Genomic DNA, 19,867 nt, shown 5'->3' with positions numbered 1-19,867 from the left:
TGCTTCAGTTGTGCATGTTCCCTTCATAAAGAGCTACAGAGCTGCACAGTAGCCTCATCCAGCAGGTGCCTTTTGTCATCTAAATAGAATTATTCTAGTATATTTTCCATTTTCATTATGATAAATCTAACGACACTCTGTATTTTGCAAGCACTGATCCTTCCTGTTTATTTTAGGTGACTGTACTCCATTTCAGTTACAGCAGAATATTTCCAGTCTGTCCACGAGTTTGACACTTGTCACAGACCTGTCACAGCAACCCTGTGACTCTTCCCCTAGGTTATACCTACATACTGAAATGCATTTGTTCCCTGAATTATTTCAGCTAAAATGCAGGACCAAAACAGACAGTTCTCACTGACTTTCCCTTGCCTCTGCTACTAGGTCAGCGTCAGCCAGTTAGCTGCCTTTCCGATCGTTTTGCTCCCTTGCAGGACGATTTCACTGGGTGCCGCTTCCCTGAACTTGCTGACTGCAACTATCATAAAAGCTACGACAAATAACGAGGCAAATAGCCGAGAGCTAGATGCTGCTGGCAGCTGTGGGAAATGGGTGTTAAACTCCGTTTGTTTCCATGTATAATAATAAAAATGTGTTTCCTGGTCTCCATTCCATCTTTCCATTGAAAACAATCCTACCTCCACCCCCCTCCTTTAGCGGTTCCTTTAGGCTGCCTTCCGGGGCATCGCCGAGGGCCGGGCCCGGCCCGCTCTGCTACCCTACAAAGGAAAACTCATCACAGATAGCAAGAGGGTGTGCTTATTTCACAAAAATAGACTTTATGGCTTTTTATCCGACAAAATTTGTTTCCATAGTTCCTTTGCTGCTTGGTCACGGCCCTTCCCGAGCAGCTCAGCTGACATTTATCCGGTTTACGTACTGAGCTTTCACAGCCCCCCTGCCGTGACTGCGAAAAAGTCATGTTATTATAGTATTAAAGCACTGTACAGAATCAGCACTTGCTGAAGAGAAAGCAGTTCTCAGAACTGGAAAAGTAAGCACTTAGCAGTGTAAATATATCAGCTGATCACAAAGATCTTAACTGCATAAACCAATTGTGAAAGAACAGAAAGGATAGTGATTTCATAATGTTTAATATTTGCAAGTTTAATAATGATCCAAATTTAGGTCACTGTGGAATGAATTGTGTAAACACCCCCATCCACCCCCAAAAATCTGGATTGTGTTGCTTACACAGAGCATTGCTTTCCTAACACATTGCAAGAACAATTGTATTACTCGGTTCAGATACTCTGAACAAATTCCTTGGATTGACTCTGATGCCATCTAAAAGATTTTTACCCCTTGTCAAACAGAAGACAAATACTGCATCTGCAATAGTTCAACATTGTCTTAGCTTTAACCAGTAGGTAGTTTTAACCGGAACTACTGTCACTACCAAGCTTTCCTGCTCAAACTGCACTACATATACATGTAATTTTAAACGATTCAAGTTACAGCTTACGTTGTCATACACTGACGTAACACTATTGGTTTTTTTATAGACTTTCAGTAGTGTGCGCAGGATTGTTCCAGGGACCAGCAAGCAGCTCTTGAATGCTTCCCCCCCCCCCAGGCCTTTTGTCTGATTATAATTACCACCAAGGTGCACTTAAAAGCCCTGTGCCTCAAATACAGGTGATGTGAATGTGTCAAGTTTGTAAAACGTAAGTATGTGGAACGCTTGATATGCACAAAGTATAAAACAGGTAGACACCCAAGACTGCAGTCTTGAATACTGGTTTTATATATACTGGTTTTAAGCACTGACAAACTCAAAACGTTTGGAGTCTGTTACAAGAGAGAACTGCGCACTCGCTTGTTGTACACATTTATTTAAAGTGGCAAATATACAATGCAGTACGTTTCGCTGGATGGATGGCATCCACACACAAGAAATTGCGCTGTACAGTTATTACTGTTTCAGAACCAAACAATTGCTTAAATATTATTTCTACCACAACCAGCGCTCTCCTTGGGGCAGTTTCCAAGACTACCAGGTTTGAACCTTGACTTCAGGGAGTTCTGTACCTTGTTCCCTTGCTATTCCTTATCAGCTAATTTCAACAAAAACAGGAACACACTCGAACCTTCTACTCATCCTTCACTAGCCATCAAACCCATTAATAGTTACATTCAATATTGTCAAGAAATTTGGGTTCACAGAGGTGTACAACACAGCACTCCAGCTAGGCTGGGTGTCCCTGAGGCAGCTTTGATATGGTTACATAAGTCTTTGCCTCTGTGCTCGAGTTTACAGTTTTTCACTTGATTCCTTTTCCAAAGCACCTGAAGGAAGCAAGCCATCCACACCCAGCTTTAATTTCGCTAAAATACTTTTCTTGCATGGATGAAAGCTGAGACAGTGCCTGTATTGTATGGCAGATCTGGTAACACACATTTGCTGTGCAAGAAGTTCAGCATAAGGACAAAGATTTGGAACTTTCTTTTTTAATCCTCAAATAAAATAGGTAAACAGGTTTGTTAATGCCTCTTTTGTTTATTCAAAATTTTTGGCTTATTGGACCCATCATTAAGTGAACCACAAGAGCAAAAGGAATGAAAGGAACTGGATGATCCCCCCCTAACTCTCACCGGAGGAAGCACCAGGCAAGTTAGTTCAGTGTTGTGAAAGTACTGGCCTGAGCCCGCCAGGCTCCCACTAGCCCCGTGGCCATCACATACACACCTGTCCTTCAATCCGAACACCATTCCCATCGACGGGGAGTGCCAGGGAGGAGCTACAGACCCCCCAAACTGACACCGGCACTGGGCAAACTGACAGCAACTAGTCTAAGCACGGGACTAACGGAGAAGTGGGAAGGCTTCTGCATTGCTTTTGCAATACATCCGACACTGAGTTCTCTGGAGGAGTTAGCAAGCACATGGATAAGGGATAGTAGTTTGGCAGAGGCTGCTTAGATTTCCATAAGGCATTGAACAAGGCTTTTGTCCCTGGGCTCTTAGAAGCACCAAGAAAGCATGTGGTAAGATGGAAGGTCTGTCCCAGGCAGCTAATTGGTTAACAGGAAACAACAGCAAAAAAAAGCAAACTAACAACAAAAACCCAGCATCATAAGAAATGGGAACAAACAACCAGTTTTCCCAAGGTAAATAGCAAAAGCACAAAATCTGATGATGGCAAAAAGTTATTCAGAGTAGCCAAAATGAGACTGACTGCAGAGAGCTGCAGAAAAACTGTATGAAAAAAAGATATGTTAAAACCCAGTGAAAAGCAATGCTTATGGAGAAAGTGGACACTTTTCCATCATCATATCAGGCACTTCTGCAAGTCCCTTTCCTCAAGCTAATCTGAGATTACTACAGTCAGATCATGTGACTTCTGTATGAGGGCCCCAGACTTCCCAGAATTAACCCCAACTAAGATGATGCTTTCAGAAAAATATATGCCTTCCAGCTTTGAAACTTTCCGATGATGGAGAATCCAGTACAAACCTCACTAAACTGTTCTCATGGGAAATTGCTAATGATGTATGTGAATAAAAGTACCTATTTCCAGTTTGAGCTGGTCTAGCTCTAACTTTGAACTACAGGACTTTTTTTTAACTACCATCTTTTAGCTCAAAAAGCCCTTTTATAGTTTCAGTTCCACGTGCAAGTACTTCCATGTTGTGATTTTGCAACCTTGCCTTTGATAAGCCATGCTGAGCTCAAGTCTCTCACCATAAATAATGTTTTCCAAGCTTGTAATCATTTACATGGCTTTTCTCTGGATTTTTTTAAACAAAAAGCAGTCATAGAATCCATTCACTGTGCCGAACACAAACTAGCAGGACTGTCCTATTTAACATTCCCATTAATGCACAAGAGGAACGTATCAGACCTCTACCCCCTGAAGTCACATTCTGCTACTTATCTGATGCAATGCTGAGACCACATGCAGAGTCACTGCTCCCCAGGATAAGCGCAGCATCCTGTGAGCTTAGCCTCCACTACTTATTTGTACATACACAACTTTGCATCTAACTCATCAGCGATCCCTACCACTCTGTCAGTAACTCATCCTCTGCACCACGCGGCCATCACCCAGCCTGCCCATTTTACCAGGGAGGAGCTGTCTTCTTCCAGGTTGCTAAGATGTTTTAAACACCACAGATTGTTCTTGGGATTCATTAGAAACATGTTTGCTGAGTGCCTGTTCCCCTTTCACAATTAAGTCAAAGACTTTTATCTTCTATTTGTCCCTCTGGTTTTTGTACTGCTCTTGTTAAATCAGGCAAAATATCTTGCAGTATCAAGTCAAATGCCATACAGAAGTCTAAGCAGCACATCAATGTATTATCAACTGATCTGGAATATAAAAATATCATGTTAGTATAATTAGATCTATTTTCCATAAACTTATGTTGAAGGACATATTGCCTACTTTAAGACCTGTATTAATCTATGACTAAGTGGCCTATCACCTTTATCCTTTGAAAGTGTAGCTAAATGGAATTTTCCAGATCTTTCCCACTGGATTTTCCTTGGCTCAAGTTTATAGTCTTCTGTTAAACTCTTCTTAGGATAGAATAAACAGAACATAGACCACCAAACCATTCAGGGCAGAAGGAAGGACAAATGTAGCTTGCAATAGGATACCCAAGAGCCGTTTTGCAAGTGGGTAACTTTGGGTTTCCCTAGGTTGTGCAGATTAGCCAGACAATTCACCGTAAGAGACCAAACAATCTATGGCAAAGTCCTGCAGGAAGAAAGGCCTTTAAGGGAACTCTTTTGCACCTCTACTAAACAGTGAATGATGAGTTGTCACATACAGGAGAGTAAAGAGAATAATGCAGCCTGAACAATGCTCTCCTTTCCTGATGACCGTGCACTTCATTGGCCTTTGTTTCTAACAGGGTAGAGTGCAATGCCACAACATCAAGAAATTGTTCTAAATAACCTGGGGAGCACAGTAGTTTCATGGAAGAGAGATGTGAGGAAAACAAACGTATTCCTCAGGAGGTTTTTACAAAGAGGGCTTCCCTTTTTGCTGCAATTCAAAAAAAGGTGACCAGCTTAAAGCAATTAATGAGGAACCAATGTCACACAGTACTGCTGAAGGACATCAGGCACCAGAACATGAGTTCCCTTTTCCCAGCATTGCCACTCCAGTTCCTGAAGCCATAGACTAACATGCTGGAAGGGCTGGAAAGATTCACATCTTACAATGCTTGAAACACACCTTACATCATCTCTACATTGTTAGAGGCCGACTACGCAGTAAGCAAAAATAGAGGAAAGGAAGAACATCTTACTCTAATTCCAAGACAAAAATATCATTATGCATAAATCCCAAGTGGATTTTTCCCCCCTTTTCATTTGGGAGAAAATGCAGCATTTGGTTCTTTTTCCTCCCATCTGGTCTAGATTCACAGTAAGTAAGAACGAGTTTTGCTTCCAATATGTGTGTCAGACCAAGAGTTTGGGAAGAAAGAAAATCACCATTTCAAGAAGCCACGTGTCAGTTCCTGTTTCTGGTATCACCACATGCAGCACAAAAGCACCGAACAAACCAAGATCCAAAGTATAAATTGTTTCATAGAATACACATGTTAAAGAGACAAGTACAAATATTACAAAGTGAACTGAATCGCTTTTAAAATACTTATATTTGTTTAACCGTTAAAAACAGACACATACAGAAAGAGGTAGCAAAGCTAACAAATTCCTGCTGCTCTAGTTAGTGTTGCCTGCATGCACTGGGGAAGCTACTGTTGTACTGAATCTCTGGATATCTTTCCAGAAAAGGACTGTAGACAACTTGCAGTTTATTTCTGACAATGCTATGTGAAAGATTGAGGCAATCCACAGGCTCACTAGCAGCTGTTTCACGTTGTCTGTCTGGCTTAACAAAAAGGCATTGAAAGAAAAAAGTTATTTGTGTTTTACTACGGAGAGAGAGAAAGAGAGAGAGAGAGAGATTGTGTGCGCGGGCACACACACGCGAGGGAGACCACACACAAACATGAAGGAGTAACAGGAAGTTGCACTTGCCCTGCCACAGAGTGAAGCAAAAGTAAGACAAGGTCTGTTTGTCCCAGAGTTAGGATAACTCTGGTATTAGCTTGGTCCCATGGATATCAACATCATTTTACAGACTCAAAGCTAAAGCATAGAAGGTTAAAGAAACCAGAATTCCACATGGTACATGCATACACACTCTCTCACACCCTCTCTTTCAGGCTTTCCAAGGTTCCAGCAAGGTCAGTTCAAGAGGATCTCCCATCCAACATGTAATATCGATACATTAAACCTATGACCAGCGCTCCGAAGATGGGGATTAGCCATGTTGACCAGAAACTACAGGGAGAAAACAAAAACAAAAAACCCACACACAACATAAAACAGAAGAAATTATCATGTTAATAATTTAAGATGTTCATTACTTATTACATGTCTGCTTTGATCTAGGAAACTCTCAAGACCTGTCTCATCAGCTAGTAGACTAACCCTATAGGTCTCAGACTCACAAGGCAGGACAGCTCTAGCAATCCCCACACTCAGTGCTCTGCCTGGCCCCTTAGCAAGGCCCCTAGCATTGCAATGATGGCTTAGTTGCTTATAAAACAGCAGCTGAACTGCTGAAGTTTCCAGCCTGCCACATACAGAAACCAATTTGTTTTTTGTTCTTGCTTGTTTTTCTTTTCTTAAATAAGCCAGGCTGTAATTTGTGCTATACAAACAGCTGAGTTGACTCAAGGATGGAAATTGCTACAGCTATCCCACAATAAATCTTCTTCACTCATAAACCAGAAGCCACAGGCATCGGTAAGACTCACCTTCAGCAGTCTCCTTAGCAAAAAAGTTCTGCGTCATGTAAGAAAGACCAGAGCCTTGTTCTGGTTGTATGCACTGCTGAAATTTCAGCTAAACCAGGCTGATTGCTGTAAAGATCCTCCAAAAAAATGTGTATCACTGTGTTGCACCAGCACCTGGCTCACAGTGATCTGCAGTAACCACCCAAATAACCATGGTAGTGCAAAGGGACTGCAGCCACAGTCACGTACGATGAACATAAGGGCCAGAAACTGCAAGCTGCAAAATACCAGGGCTCCCAGGGTGCCTGTTCTGCCCAGTGTGGAGAAGGGGACTTCTCACCCCCTGTGGATATGGGGGCTGTGCCTCCATATCCAACAGGGGACATACAGGCTCTAACAGATAACTCAGTGGCTCAGTTTGACAAATTATTTTGGACTATCTGTTTGCTGGAAGGCCAGTGCAGTAATATCACTGATTTTTTTTTTTCCTGTCCATCAGAGTTAATATGTCATTCTACAAATGGCAAGTCCCAACCCCTCAGTTTCTTATTTTAAGAAGATACTATACCTTGCTTGGCCTGAGGATGTCACATTTGCGTCCTGAAGGAGGAAAGGGAAGGGAGTGAGCAAGGAGAAAAAAGAAACATTACACATATGCTAATAAAACTACAAGACTGAATATCAGATTACAGAAACTTTTTTCCACAAACACTCTTATCTTTCCTTGTCACTAAAGTGGATGCTTCATGTGGATGCTTGCCTTCTTCCCTACCTCTGCATTCTACCCATCAATCCAGTTCCTCCCACCCAGCCCTCAACCTCACACTGGAAGTTACACCTCTTTCAAATAAAAGCAGATCTTGCTCATCACCTCGCAAACTGGTCTCTTCATTTTATATGCTATGAATGATGAATGAGAACTTGCAGACTCCCTCTGCTTGATATGGACAGTCTTTTCCCTGTGATCCCTTCTCCAAAGCTGTGTCCACTTCCCTATTTTCTCTGCTACTGCCTGATCACTCAAGCATATAACCACTAAGTTTTCTTCAATTCCTCCCTTGTGTACAAACTGTTTCCAAACTTTAATATTTCTTCTTTCATAAAAGTTTGAGGATTTAACCACTTCTGTCCAGTCAGCTGAAATTCTCATTGAGGTTTTCATCAATTCTATGTTGACTACTGCATATTCTCTTCCTCTATGGCCTGGCTGATGCAATGTTACTGCTCTCCAGTCTAATCAGTATCTACCTGTCAAAAATCACCTTTCCTGCCCATCCTAAACAGTATTATCTCCACTTCCTGAGGGTCTGACTGCTTTCTTCTCTGCCATAATAAATTCAGCAGATGCTGAACACTGTCACTTAACTGGGGGAAATTACCTTTGAGCAGAATCACGAGAGTGCATATGTAGAACATTTTTTTTTTTTGTCTCCCTCCTCCTCCCATTTTTCTTACAGTTCTATCTCTTGCTATAATTTTTAAAGATAGGCCCAAATATAATTTAAAACTGACTTTGCACATCAAAAAAAAAAAAGTAGCTCTTAGCTGTTGATATAGGGAAAAAAAAAGGCAGATCTTAGCTGTTAATAAGTCACTGGACTTTCTCCTTAGAAGCTTTTGTAAATTCTGAAAACAATAGAAATCAATTTTCCTGTTCACCAGTAAACATCTTCAGAGATTCAACAAGGTTAAGCACCACTTATCCTGGTGCTCTCCTGTCTTTCCTTAGACAGTATTATAATCCACACTTTTTTTAAAAAAAAATCTAAACAAAAAAGTAATTTGCAAAAATATTTAATGCTTATAACCAAGACAGCTATTCAGATTAATACACACACTTCAGGCCTATGATTCTATTTGTGAAACAGAGTTGAATCAAACAATAAATTGAAAGATGAATATATGCATAATCATGTAGCTCCACTTTATAACTAAGAGTAGGTTTTACCTAGCCTGAGCTACTCTTTCTATGGCTAACTATAACAAACAAACATTCCCAAGGGCTTCAGTTGCTGCTCTCTCTGCTGACAGTTTCCTTACTGATTCCTGGTACTCTGCAAGTGGCCCTGCTTTGAACAACATCTAATGAAAGCGTTGTTGAAGGCAGAGCTGTCTCTGGTCCAAGCCTTCAAGCCAACCAAGAAGAGAAGCCAGCTGCAAGACACATGTTTACCTCTCAAATGGGATTCTATTTATTACCATTTCCCCATCTCCATCCATTTCAAAGGCATTTTTGCAATACTGTGTCTCATTCTGATCCAGGAGTACCTGAGTTTTAAGCAACACCAATGATTTTTCAGGCAGTTAACAGAGAATTCTTGTTTTACAGCCAACCCCACAGTGGCTGTGCATGTCTCCTGGCTTGAATGTAACAACATTAACAGCCTAGTGATCAGGACACAGTGAGTTATTAAAAAAAGAGAGAGAGAGAAAGTCTATGAGTCTGTGGATCAAGATGTGGAAATAACATCAGTGATGGCACGGGAGAAAGGGCACAAAAACCACTTCCAATTTCACACTGAAGTGCCTGCTGAGCTCCTGAGCAAAAACAAAGGAATAATTTGCTTGGCAGATTTATTCATTACTGCAGTTTGTGTAAACATAAAGCCATAAGCTCTACAGGAAAAAAAGAGAAAGTGTGACTCAACTTCTTCCTTCATTTTCTGAGCCACAGGCAATGAGCAGTGAGGCACGCAGTGCGCAGTGCCTTGCAGAGAGTACAGAAAGGATTTTCATGTAATTAACCCAGCTCCCCCTACTATTTTGACAGAAATTTATAGCAGCAGTTCTGCATCTCTTCTCAGACCTGCAGCCCCCAAATCAGCATTAACAATTTATATCTTGCGTCCAGCACTACTTGTATTTCTTCTAACTTCACAGTCCACACTGGGCAACACTGTTCTAGAAGAAGCAATGTCTGTTCCTCCTTGGCTAGAACAACTAGTATCAGTTAAGGCTCATGGAATTTGTTAGAGTAGAAAAGTTAGAAGCCTAGTAATTGCAAAACATCTGGTTCAAAGTCAGCATGTAACAACACAACATTTCTCTTTGCATACCTCCCTCAGCTTGCCCTAGCTCCACACAAGAGCTGTGCGAACTTGGCCACCCAAAAAACAATATAATAACTCAGTACTAAGTAGGAAAAACAGCCATCCATAGAGAAATTGTATGTCTGAACATGCACCTAGCAAAAGGGAGCTCTAGCTTTCCTCCAATAAACATAAAATTAGCAAGGCTAAGGCCTGCCAGATGGGAACAAATTCTGTGTTTAAAAAAGAGAGAGAGAGAGCAAGAGAATTCCTTTAACATGCAACATTTGCATGTTTAAGCCTCACAAAGTTAGTATGTGTTTCATATACTGGGTATGAAAAGAGAATGCAGATACGTTTAAATTATAGTCAGCCAGCAAAGGAAATCTACAGCTTCTGGCAACTTTACCTATTTTAAAAATTTGGAATTTCTGTTTAGTGGCTAAATTTACAGTATTTTAAATGTAATAATATCTTCCCACCAATTCAGTGCCGCTAACTCCATATGAAAAAGAGAAGCAGTTTAGCTACCCACAGCAATATTACATTAGAGCTGGCAATAGAAAAATTAAGTGTACTATTCATCTACTACAATTACAAGGAGGGTTTTTGTAGATGGCTTGACAAAGAACTCCAATTCCAGGCAAGAATGCTTTAAAAGCCCAGGAGCAAAGGACAAAGCACACAGGCAGTATAAGAGAACATGTGTGCAGCTCTTAATCTCCATTTTGAGAGCCCTGCTATGACTGGCACTGACTGGAGCACCTCTGCCCCAGAAAGCATCAGTTCAAGAGATTAAAGTAATTCTGTGTAAGTAGAACTCTTTCTAGGTGTCTTCAAACTGTTTAATTAATGCTTGTGCACAGTGTTTTCCATTTAGGGCAAACCCCAAAGCCATTCAAAAAAATACTACATGGAAAAAATATAGAGTATGTACTAATTTAACAAAGTATGATTTCCTCAGCATTAAATTAAAATGGAAAAATAAAATACTAATAGCTTACCTGAGAACCTTCATTTTTACGGTCATGCTGTCAAGAGGAAAAAAAAAGAAAAAAAATAAGCACTGACTTTAAGAGAAGCCTGTAGTCATCATGAAGGAATTATTCTGTACACAGTCCTCATCAAATGTGCAAATGTCTGGACTCTAGTTTTCAAGTCAGTCACTCCTTTAGCACCCAAAGGCACTGGCTTTGCAGCAGGCAGGAAACTAGTGTTCATGCCATGCACCTGTGAACTCTCACCCTCCTGAACTCTAAACTACAAGGCAAGGGGAAGTTACAGTAGCACCAGCTAAAGGAGGGAACTGATTAGATTAGCTTCTTTAAGTGACACTTATTTAACTGTAGTCAGAAATCAGTTCTCAATAGGGGAAAGAAAAGACTCATTCAGTTTTGTTTCCTCAATAGAGATCCTGGATGACACCCAGACTATATAAAAACCTAACTACCTACTTACTTCACAAGGCAAATCTTGGTGTATTGGTTTGCTGGGTTACATAAAGGAGGGTCACACTTTTACACAGCTTTTTAAAGAAGGCTGTCATGCCCAGCTGGTCCTTACCGGGTGGATCTCCCCTACATAGTACTGCTTGAGCATTTCCCTGGCATCTGTGGAATGCCCAACATCTTCAAAGCTTTCTGTAGCGTCTTTACCAGCCTGTTCAAGCAAAACTTCTTCTCCACCTGGATGCTGGAAAAGAAGACTTCAGGTGAGCAAAGGGCTAGATGCAAAAAAGGCATCTCTCTCCCAACCTTTTCATGTCACCACACAAAAAATAAAGACAACATCAATGCAACAGAATACAACACAATTCAAGACAACATCATATGGTAAACCCTACCAAAGACCTCTCTGCACACAGTCACAGAAAACTGTCAGACCATGACCCTAACGTTAATCAGAGGTGTCTGATGTGTCAGAAACAGCACGAGCAGTATAAACTGACGAAAATCTCTAGTGCTGTTCTGTTTTCCTTGATGGGTTGGGCTCCTCTCTAGCCCTGTCGATACCATAATTCCAGGAACAGACCTGGCAATGAAAAGTACTAGCCACAAGGCCAGCAAAATACAATCTCTTTACAGTGTGTGTGTGTGTGTGTGTGTGTGTATGTGCATGAACAAATAGTTTAGTTTAAGCTATCAGCTAATCCAGTTAAACCAATAAAGTGATCAGGATTCTGAGTACATACACAGGGCCTAACCCAGTTTTTCAGAGCATCAGGCAACTGAATGCACTCATTTAGAAGATGAGACTTGTTCACAGCTGCCTGAAAACACCCCTACAACCTAGAAGTCTGGAACAGGAAAAGAGACGTTAGATTAAATTTCATATCAAAGGACTGAAACACCTGTTTCTCTCTGTAATACACTTTTTCTTTATGCAAGCATAGAATAGTTGTCAATGCCCTTCTTCCTTCAGACTGTCTGTTCTGCTACCAATAGTCTAGATATTCCCCCCTGGATATCATGTCTCACACCAAACATACTCAGTTATCGATACAAAACCAGGCCAATTGTTTACTCTAGTAAGTTCTTGTGGCCAATTCTGCAGTCCTCATACCAGCAGAGCTCTTTATTCTGAATAAATCCCTTTGTTGACCAAGTATGTAAGAAAACCATCAATGTGGAGCTTTCCCAGCAGCCATGAAGGGCAAAGTCTGCAGTCCTTGGACACAGTTTGGTTTTACAGCTAAGGCAATTTAATGACCAACTGCTACCAAGCAAGGCTCTGCCCTGCTCCTTTTGCATCCTGCTGCCATTTCTCATGCACCAATGCTCGTGCTTATTTGATCTTGGAGGGAGTCACATCAGGGACTACCCTAGCAGAAAACCAACCCTACAGAAGAGAAAAGGAACAGATTCTCTGCCAGGGTAGCCAGACAGCAGCTCTGTGAACCAGCTCACTGCAGTTAAATGCATGTCTGCTCATACAAAGGAACGGATAGGAACACGCAGGCTAGAGCAAGACCATCCTTTAGACCATCTTCTCTGTAGCAGGATTTACTTTAAGCCTTCAAGAAGGACTCCTGAGGAATGTTTCACCAGAAATCTCATTTCAAATGGAAAAATATCAGAACTAAGGTTTTAAAGAATTAAGATTATTTTCATCACCATCAACCCTAAAAGAACAGGCAAAAACCCTCAAAAACAGGAAAATGGAGTGCACATCAGCTCTCGGTAATAATCTGTCTTTGCATGTACAAGAGAAAAGAAATAGTAAAGTAAGTACAAGAGAGAAGAATGGTAAAGGTTACTTCTCCTTACATGTTTGGGTCTGAAGCCTTTCTATGCACTTGCTAAATCCACAAGTAAGAAAAAAAAATCTTTATTCATGCACATTTGTCCTTCACTATAATCACCAAGTCAAAGAGAGGAAAAAAAAAAAAAAAAAAAAAGCTCTTCAGTATATTTGATATATCGTATTTCTGAAAAGACTCCCTAGTCTAGGCACCTACATCTGCAGCCAGACAGTTCTTACCTTGTCATACCTGAACAAATGTAAAGCCAGACTATTTGTAAAAGAAGTCACTTACTCCACCACAGAACTTCCCAAAACTACAGCTCCCACAGGAAAACACAAAAGCTGCAAATTACAGACTCAGAAAACCCCCTGTATTTCCAGAGGAAATAACAGCTGAAATGAAGGTCTGTTCATTCCAGAAAGAAACAGACAAAAATCAAACAAGAACGGCAAGAGGTGGGCCCAAGAGCCTCTCCTCAGAAGTCTTCCACAACAACAGTAACAAACCTGGAATCTCCTCGTCACCGGAGTCAGAAACACACACAACAAATAAAGTACACACTGACAGCAACATTAATAGTCTCATAGCACCAGTTCTGGAGGATATGATCAATGCTACTGAGTGGAGAAAATAAAGACTTTTACGGGGAGAACACTCTCGTTTGGAACTGAAAACCACAACAATCATAACTGAACAAGGTCCCTTGCAGGGTGCCTAACCCAGACAGTGCAAGAAGAGCACTAGCCCGCCCTTGTCCCAGTCAGGAGATCTACGGGGGAGTAAAACCCAAGACTTACTCATTCTCTGCAACACTTAGAGCTACAGTAGATACTCTTGAAAGGATCATTTTAGTGAGCTGTTTGAATCAAATACTCTAAATTATTTTTTCCAAACTGGGTCCCACAAGGCAGTGAAGAACAGCAGAAGCAGGAAGCTGTATAACCCCAAATTCATTCCAAACTCACTTCAGACATGCCACTGATGCTGTAAGGTGGCAAGTTAAAAAAAAAAGAAAAAAAAAGAAAAAGAAAAAAGTTTGCTCTTGATGACTCTCTCCATAATTATCCTTTAGGAGCAGCTTGCACAGTTCATGTTGTATGTTCAGAAAGCAGGATCCTCTTTATTCATGAGACCTCAGAAGATGCTCTACTCTATGTAGCCTTTAGAGGGAATTAGGAGTAAACAAGAAGCAGCAACAGGTCAGAATGTACTGTTGAAAGGAACGCACCGATAATGCAACACAGAAACTCACCACAGAAGCTGAGAGTCTACAGCCACCATTTCACAAACTCCAGGTGCCAGTCTGTATACACATGGCTGACAACTGCTGTTACAGACTCACTGTAAACTACAAATAAGCTCAGAAGTGACCCTAAGCTCTAAGACTAATTAGATTGCTGGATCAGATAAGACATCAGATTGAGGAGAAGTGCAAAAGCTTTTAGTCCTTGCTTCCAATAAGCCATAACAGAAAAGAGTATTAATGTGCAGCAGTTACATGCCAGTACTACACAAGCCCAGAAAAAAAATGGACAAGGAACCACTTAGACAAATGCTGCTCATCATCTACACATCCTCCAAAGCTTGTAAGACAGCGAATTAGTTTATCCAAGAACAACTCTGCAGAGCTGGAGCAAGCCAGCACGAGCAAGAATAGATCTTCAACATCCCCCTGTCTCCCTCAGAGAGATACATCTGCGTATACAGGAATTAAATGCAGATTTCTTACAGCTCGTGCAGTAAGGGAGTAATCACCTGATACTTCCTTAAGTTTTCCCTCTCTACTTTCATCTCAATGATAATGCTCTGAACTACCAGGTCTTCAGAGCATAGACTCTACCTTAGCCTTATACTTTCCTGGAAGGTGTGTAGCTTTCTGTTAGAACAATATAATTTTGAAAGAGAAGCTATTATTGAAAGTGTATTTCCTTTTCCTGTGAAATACAGTTTCAAGAACATTATATTTGTAACTGACTCACAAATCTGGGCTATAGTGGTCACAGCCTAGACTCATTCCACTTGGAAACTCGTTCAAACAGATTTCTAGTCACGCTTACCATAGGTATGATAAGCAGCAGCACATGTCAAGACATGAAGCCCTAGATGCTGCAGGACTCAGATAACCTACAAAAGTGTAAAATGAAGAAATGTGCATCTCTGAACTCCTCCAGTCTTATGTAAAATGGAGATAAAACACATTCTCTATCACAGGTTTGCCTGTGAGAGTAAGTATATTACAGATTGTGCACAAGTCAAAAGCCAATATTGGTGTGGTGGGGGTATAAGTGTGAGCAGTGGGCTCAAGAGAGATTCCAAATCTTTTGGAAACATCTATGAAATTTTAGAGGCTGTCTTTTGCATATCTCCTGCATTTTGTTCATGTTCTTATAATTTGGTGGGCTTTTGCTAGGTGACAAATATGTCTTAGTTGTAGCTTCCATTACAGAACTAAAACATTAATTAGACGTTTAAACTGATCTATATTGTAACCAACAAACAGATTTGAAATTGTCTAACTAATGGCTGACCTACTGTACTTAGTCTGCAGGACACAAAGCAAAATTCTACAGTATTTTTGCAGTGAGGCTTCTTAAGAGATTATGCAATCACTCTGAGATAACGCTTCAGTGGAATTCAGCAATCCTCAACAAATAATCTGTGGCCAAGGGCCAGAAAGGGCAACAATCAGACACTGCTTCAGTGACTATACAGGATCAAGAGGAAATATCACACACTGAAGCCGTGACATCTGCTGAGAGCAGCTGAGAGCACTAATGCAAAACAGTTTATCAGATACAATAGTAACTTCTGAACAAGAAAGCATTTCTGGTTCTCAGCATCTATACATTGTTTCTCTATCATCCGATTGATTACAGTGGCAATAAAATGTATTTTTGCCAATAAATTAGAGCCTGATCTACATTTACAAGTTTCACTGTGTCAGCAAGTGTGTACGTATCAGAGAGATATTGTTGTGTTAGCCATTCTGCCACAGTTGTAACGGTAGCCATACTCCTCTTTCCCTCCCTAATCCAAGTAGATCTTTTTCATGTTGCAGCAAGGCAAATGTGACAAAGGACTGGGAAAGAGCAATGCCAAATACCACTGCAAGAAAACATTCAGGTCACTGCTAAACCTGCTGTTCATCACCTCACTTGCCATGGAGGAATGAGACGCTTTTCTGGGCTAATTTACAAAAAGATCTGAGGAATGCTGAAAGTGTCCCAGGGAGCACGTCCCAGATGCCACTACTTACACTAAGAATGCTGGGATGACAACTGACTACTACAGACTTAGTCCATGCTCTGAAACACAGGGTCATTCATTCTGTGGGTCTTGAACACCTTTTTCTAACACTAAGTCTGAAAAGCAACAAGCAGCAACCACAATTTAACTCTGAGGGAAGTGTAAAACAAGGCATGTACTTTCTCCAAGTACTTCTCAGCCTCCAGCTGTTTTTAGCTCTTCCTAAGCCCTGGATATTTTGCCCCTTAGTACTCAACAGTGAATTGCTTTTCCAGGTTCTTGTTCTTTCTTTGTCTGAATCCCTGTTTCTTGTACCCACAATATCCTTCAACAAAGAGTTCCACAAGTCTATTCCCTATTACACTAAGAAACACCATTTGCTTGTTTTGAACCTGGCTCTAACCAGCTAAGCCAGATGTTTCGATGTGGGCAAGCCTGAAGGATTTCAGAAACCAGTGGAGTAAGAGAAGTTCTTTAAAATACCATGCCATCCTGTCTGTTTCATTTGGTCAGCAAACCTCACTCAGCCCACAGCTTTGTATTCCATTGCACTCCTTCAGGAATTTGACAGGTGCCCAGATTACAGATTTGGCCTAATGCAGGGGAACACAAGCATTAGAATGGGTGTGCATGCAAAAGGAGGCAATCAGCTGCTCAAACAAGTGCCAGCTTGAAATCTCCTGGCCCCCTGAAGAGACTCAGGGCTAGGAATCTGACTACCTTAATTCAACTTGTAGCTCCACCATTTAACAGCTTCTTGATTCAGAGTAACACTCAGTAAGATTGCCTTCTCTTGCCTGTTTATAAGTCTTCACAGTTTGTATCCTATTGTAGATGTATCTGATGAAATGAGCAACTGGTCCCTCACCTCAGTTCACACACATCTATGGGCCCTCCTGTAAAACAAACAGCCGAGTATCAGCTGATGTTTTTTCATTCCACTACTGCTATACAGCACCAAAACCACACTTCTACAAGGCACTATCCCACTGTCCCACAGACATTTGTTTTGAGCTTTTCAGTGTATTGGACGCCTACAGCCTCTGTCAAATTGTGTCTTGAAAATACCCAGCTCAGCAGGCTACTTTTCAGATCTTCCACCTGTCAAAGATGCATCTGTAAACAATGCTGGAGTATCAACTCTAGACACAGATGAGCAGAGGACCTACAAGCCAGGATCAATTTACAGTCCTGTAAAGAAAAGCAGGATTTTTTTTTTACTACAGAAGTTGCAAACGGTGCATAACTGACTACAGCAAAGATCAATTTAAGCCATCAAATATATAAAAGACACTCCACAATTTGCACACTGAAACATCTTAGAAGTTCCCTTAGAAAAAAAGTTGGGGAGAAGGCTCAAAGCATAAGTCAGATTCTGAATGAAGTATTATGATGCTGGATCCAAGCAACAAAACTGATCATTCTGCTCTCAGCTCCTCAGCTTCATCATTAAATGTTATGACTACACAGAAGACATGCTTTAATAACATATGCCTGGAGGACAATCAAAGCTGAATTTAGACAGGCAAAAGCAGCAAGCAGGAACATGTACATTTTCAATGAAGTTCTCTTTTTGGAAGCTGTTTCTTTGATTTTCACCGTGTTTCCCTGTAGATGCCACAAGGTGTTTGGTGTTACTCAGAGAGGGATAAAATGGCTTTATCACCATTCCCTCACGCTCTATTTGCGGTGCCAGATACTAGCGGCACCATCCTCAGCTGCCTTAAACCCAGAAGCGCTGGGTCTGCGAGCAGCTTTTGTCCCTATAGCCGAGGGATTCTGTCCCCCAGAACCACCCCCGGGGCCCCCTTCCTCCCCCCCCCGCCTCATCATCCTCCCTCCCCTTCACATCCCCAGCCCTCCCCCCCCGGGCCCCCTCATCCCCCCCGACCCCCCTCATCTTCTTCCCCTCCCCTCCCCCCCCCGGCCCCCTCATCCCCTCCTCCCCGGGCCCCCTCATCTCTTCCTCTCCCCTCCCCTCCCCCGGGCCCCCTCATCCCCCCTCGGGCCCCCTCATCCCCAGCCCTCCCCCCCCGGGCCCCCTCATCCCCCCCGACCCCCCTCATCTCTTCCCCTCCCCTCCCCTCCCCTCCCCCCCCCGGGCCCCCTCATCCCCTCCCCCCCCGGGCCCCCTCATCTCTTCCCTTCCCTTCCCCTCCTCCCCGGGCCCCCTCATCTCTTCCCTTCCCCTCCCCCCCCGGGCCCCCTCATCCCCTCCCCCCCCCGGCCCTCCCCCACCTGCTGGTGCCTGAGGGGACGTGACAGGCCAGGACCCCGCCCCCGCCCTGCCTCACCTCCTCCAGGAAGCGGGTAACGTCGTAGACCCGCCCGTGGATGACCAGCCAGGACTCGCGGCGCGAGTTCCGCCTCGCCACCTCCTGCAGGGTGAAGACGGGCGCGCCCGCCGGCTCCGCGCAGCCCCGCGCCTCCTTGCACCCCTCGGCCTCCATGCCAGCCGCTTCGCGGAACGGCGGGCTTGGCCTACGGCAGCCGCCGTACCGATCGCCGACGCCCCCCTCCCGCCCCTTGCCGGCGCCTCGCGGCCGAATCCGCCGGCTCGCAGCCAATGAGCAGCGAGGCACCCGCGGCGGCGCAGCGCCAGCGGTGGTGCGACGCCTGGCGGCTAATCAGAGGCGCCGGCTGCAGCCAATGGGAGGGCGGCGCGCCGCGCGCGGGCCAATGGGGAGTCGCCAGAGCGACCAGGCGGGAGGGCGGGAAACGCCCGCTCCTTGCCTGAGGCGGCGCGCGGTGACCGTGGGCTGCGCTTCGGCTCGGCCCGGCGCGGCCTTCGCGGGGCCCCGGCGCCTGGGGCCTCCTCCGCTCCTGCCCTCCTGGGAGAGCGAGGGCAGCCGTAGGCCGTCCCCGCAGCTACCGGCCTGCCGCTGGACCCCCGCCCGCCGGCTGGTCCAGCGCCTCGGTGCCACTGGGGTGCGCGGGCGGCAGTCCGCTTCCCGCCTGTCTCCAGCAGCGCTTGGAAAAGCCACGTCTCTGTCAAACGTGCGGCTCCAGCACTCTGGTAACGCTGCAGCGGTGCTGGGACAGGGCGTCGTGGCTTGTGGCTGTTCCCACCAGGAAAGCATGGCAGTTTTACGCTAGCAAGATTTATTTGTCAGCCTCTGGCTGGGCTGTAGCGCTCCTGCAGTGTCAGCATGGATTGCTTTTTCACCACTTCTTTTGATTCTGTATGAATATATATATATATATATATATATATATATATATAAAATAGGTGGTTATCTCACAGATCTTTAAATTGTGCCAGTGCTCTAATGTCTTCCCCCTTATGAGTGCGGCAGTTTTATCAGTTTTTAGAAGAAAATGTTCATATGCAGATTGCAGAGTGGCTTGGCAGGTTCTGTGTCCTCTCTGAGCCATGCTAAACAGACTTATGAGCAGAAAGAGTGCTTGGAAGCTCAGGAACCTAGTAGTTTGTGAAGCTAATGTGTACATTCATGAACACACGTTCATGGTTGTGGAATTTATTTTCTGACACAGGTGCTGTGTGTGCAGTGTTGGACAGTGAGCTGTCAGCTTTTGTATATCTGCTGAGGAGGCGATAATGCCTGTATGTCCTAAGGAGTGCTAGT

At 43.3% G+C, this 19,867-nt stretch overlaps 1 protein-coding gene across 1 annotated transcript; it reads right to left on the bottom strand.

Moving 5' to 3' along the window:
• Positions 1 to 1,818: 1,818 nt before the first annotated feature.
• Positions 1,819 to 18,789, bottom strand: LOC134146343 (cytochrome b5). The gene is made up of 5 exons (XM_062586712.1): positions 18,575 to 18,789; positions 11,354 to 11,482; positions 10,795 to 10,821; positions 7,330 to 7,361; positions 1,819 to 6,303 (listed from the first exon to the last, which is right to left on the bottom strand). Exons 1-5 carry the CDS (start codon positions 18,728 to 18,730, stop codon positions 6,213 to 6,215), a joined length of 435 nt encoding a protein of 144 aa, XP_062442696.1. The 5' UTR covers positions 18,731 to 18,789; the 3' UTR covers positions 1,819 to 6,212.
• Positions 18,790 to 19,867: the final 1,078 nt, after the last annotated feature.

The sequence above is a fragment of the Rhea pennata genome, chromosome 13, assembly GCF_028389875.1.
Source record: "Rhea pennata isolate bPtePen1 chromosome 13, bPtePen1.pri, whole genome shotgun sequence".
NCBI lineage: Eukaryota > Metazoa > Chordata > Aves > Rheiformes > Rheidae > Rhea > Rhea pennata.
Note: the sequence above shows the minus strand (reverse complement) of the source record. Positions and strands in the feature narration are given on the sequence as shown.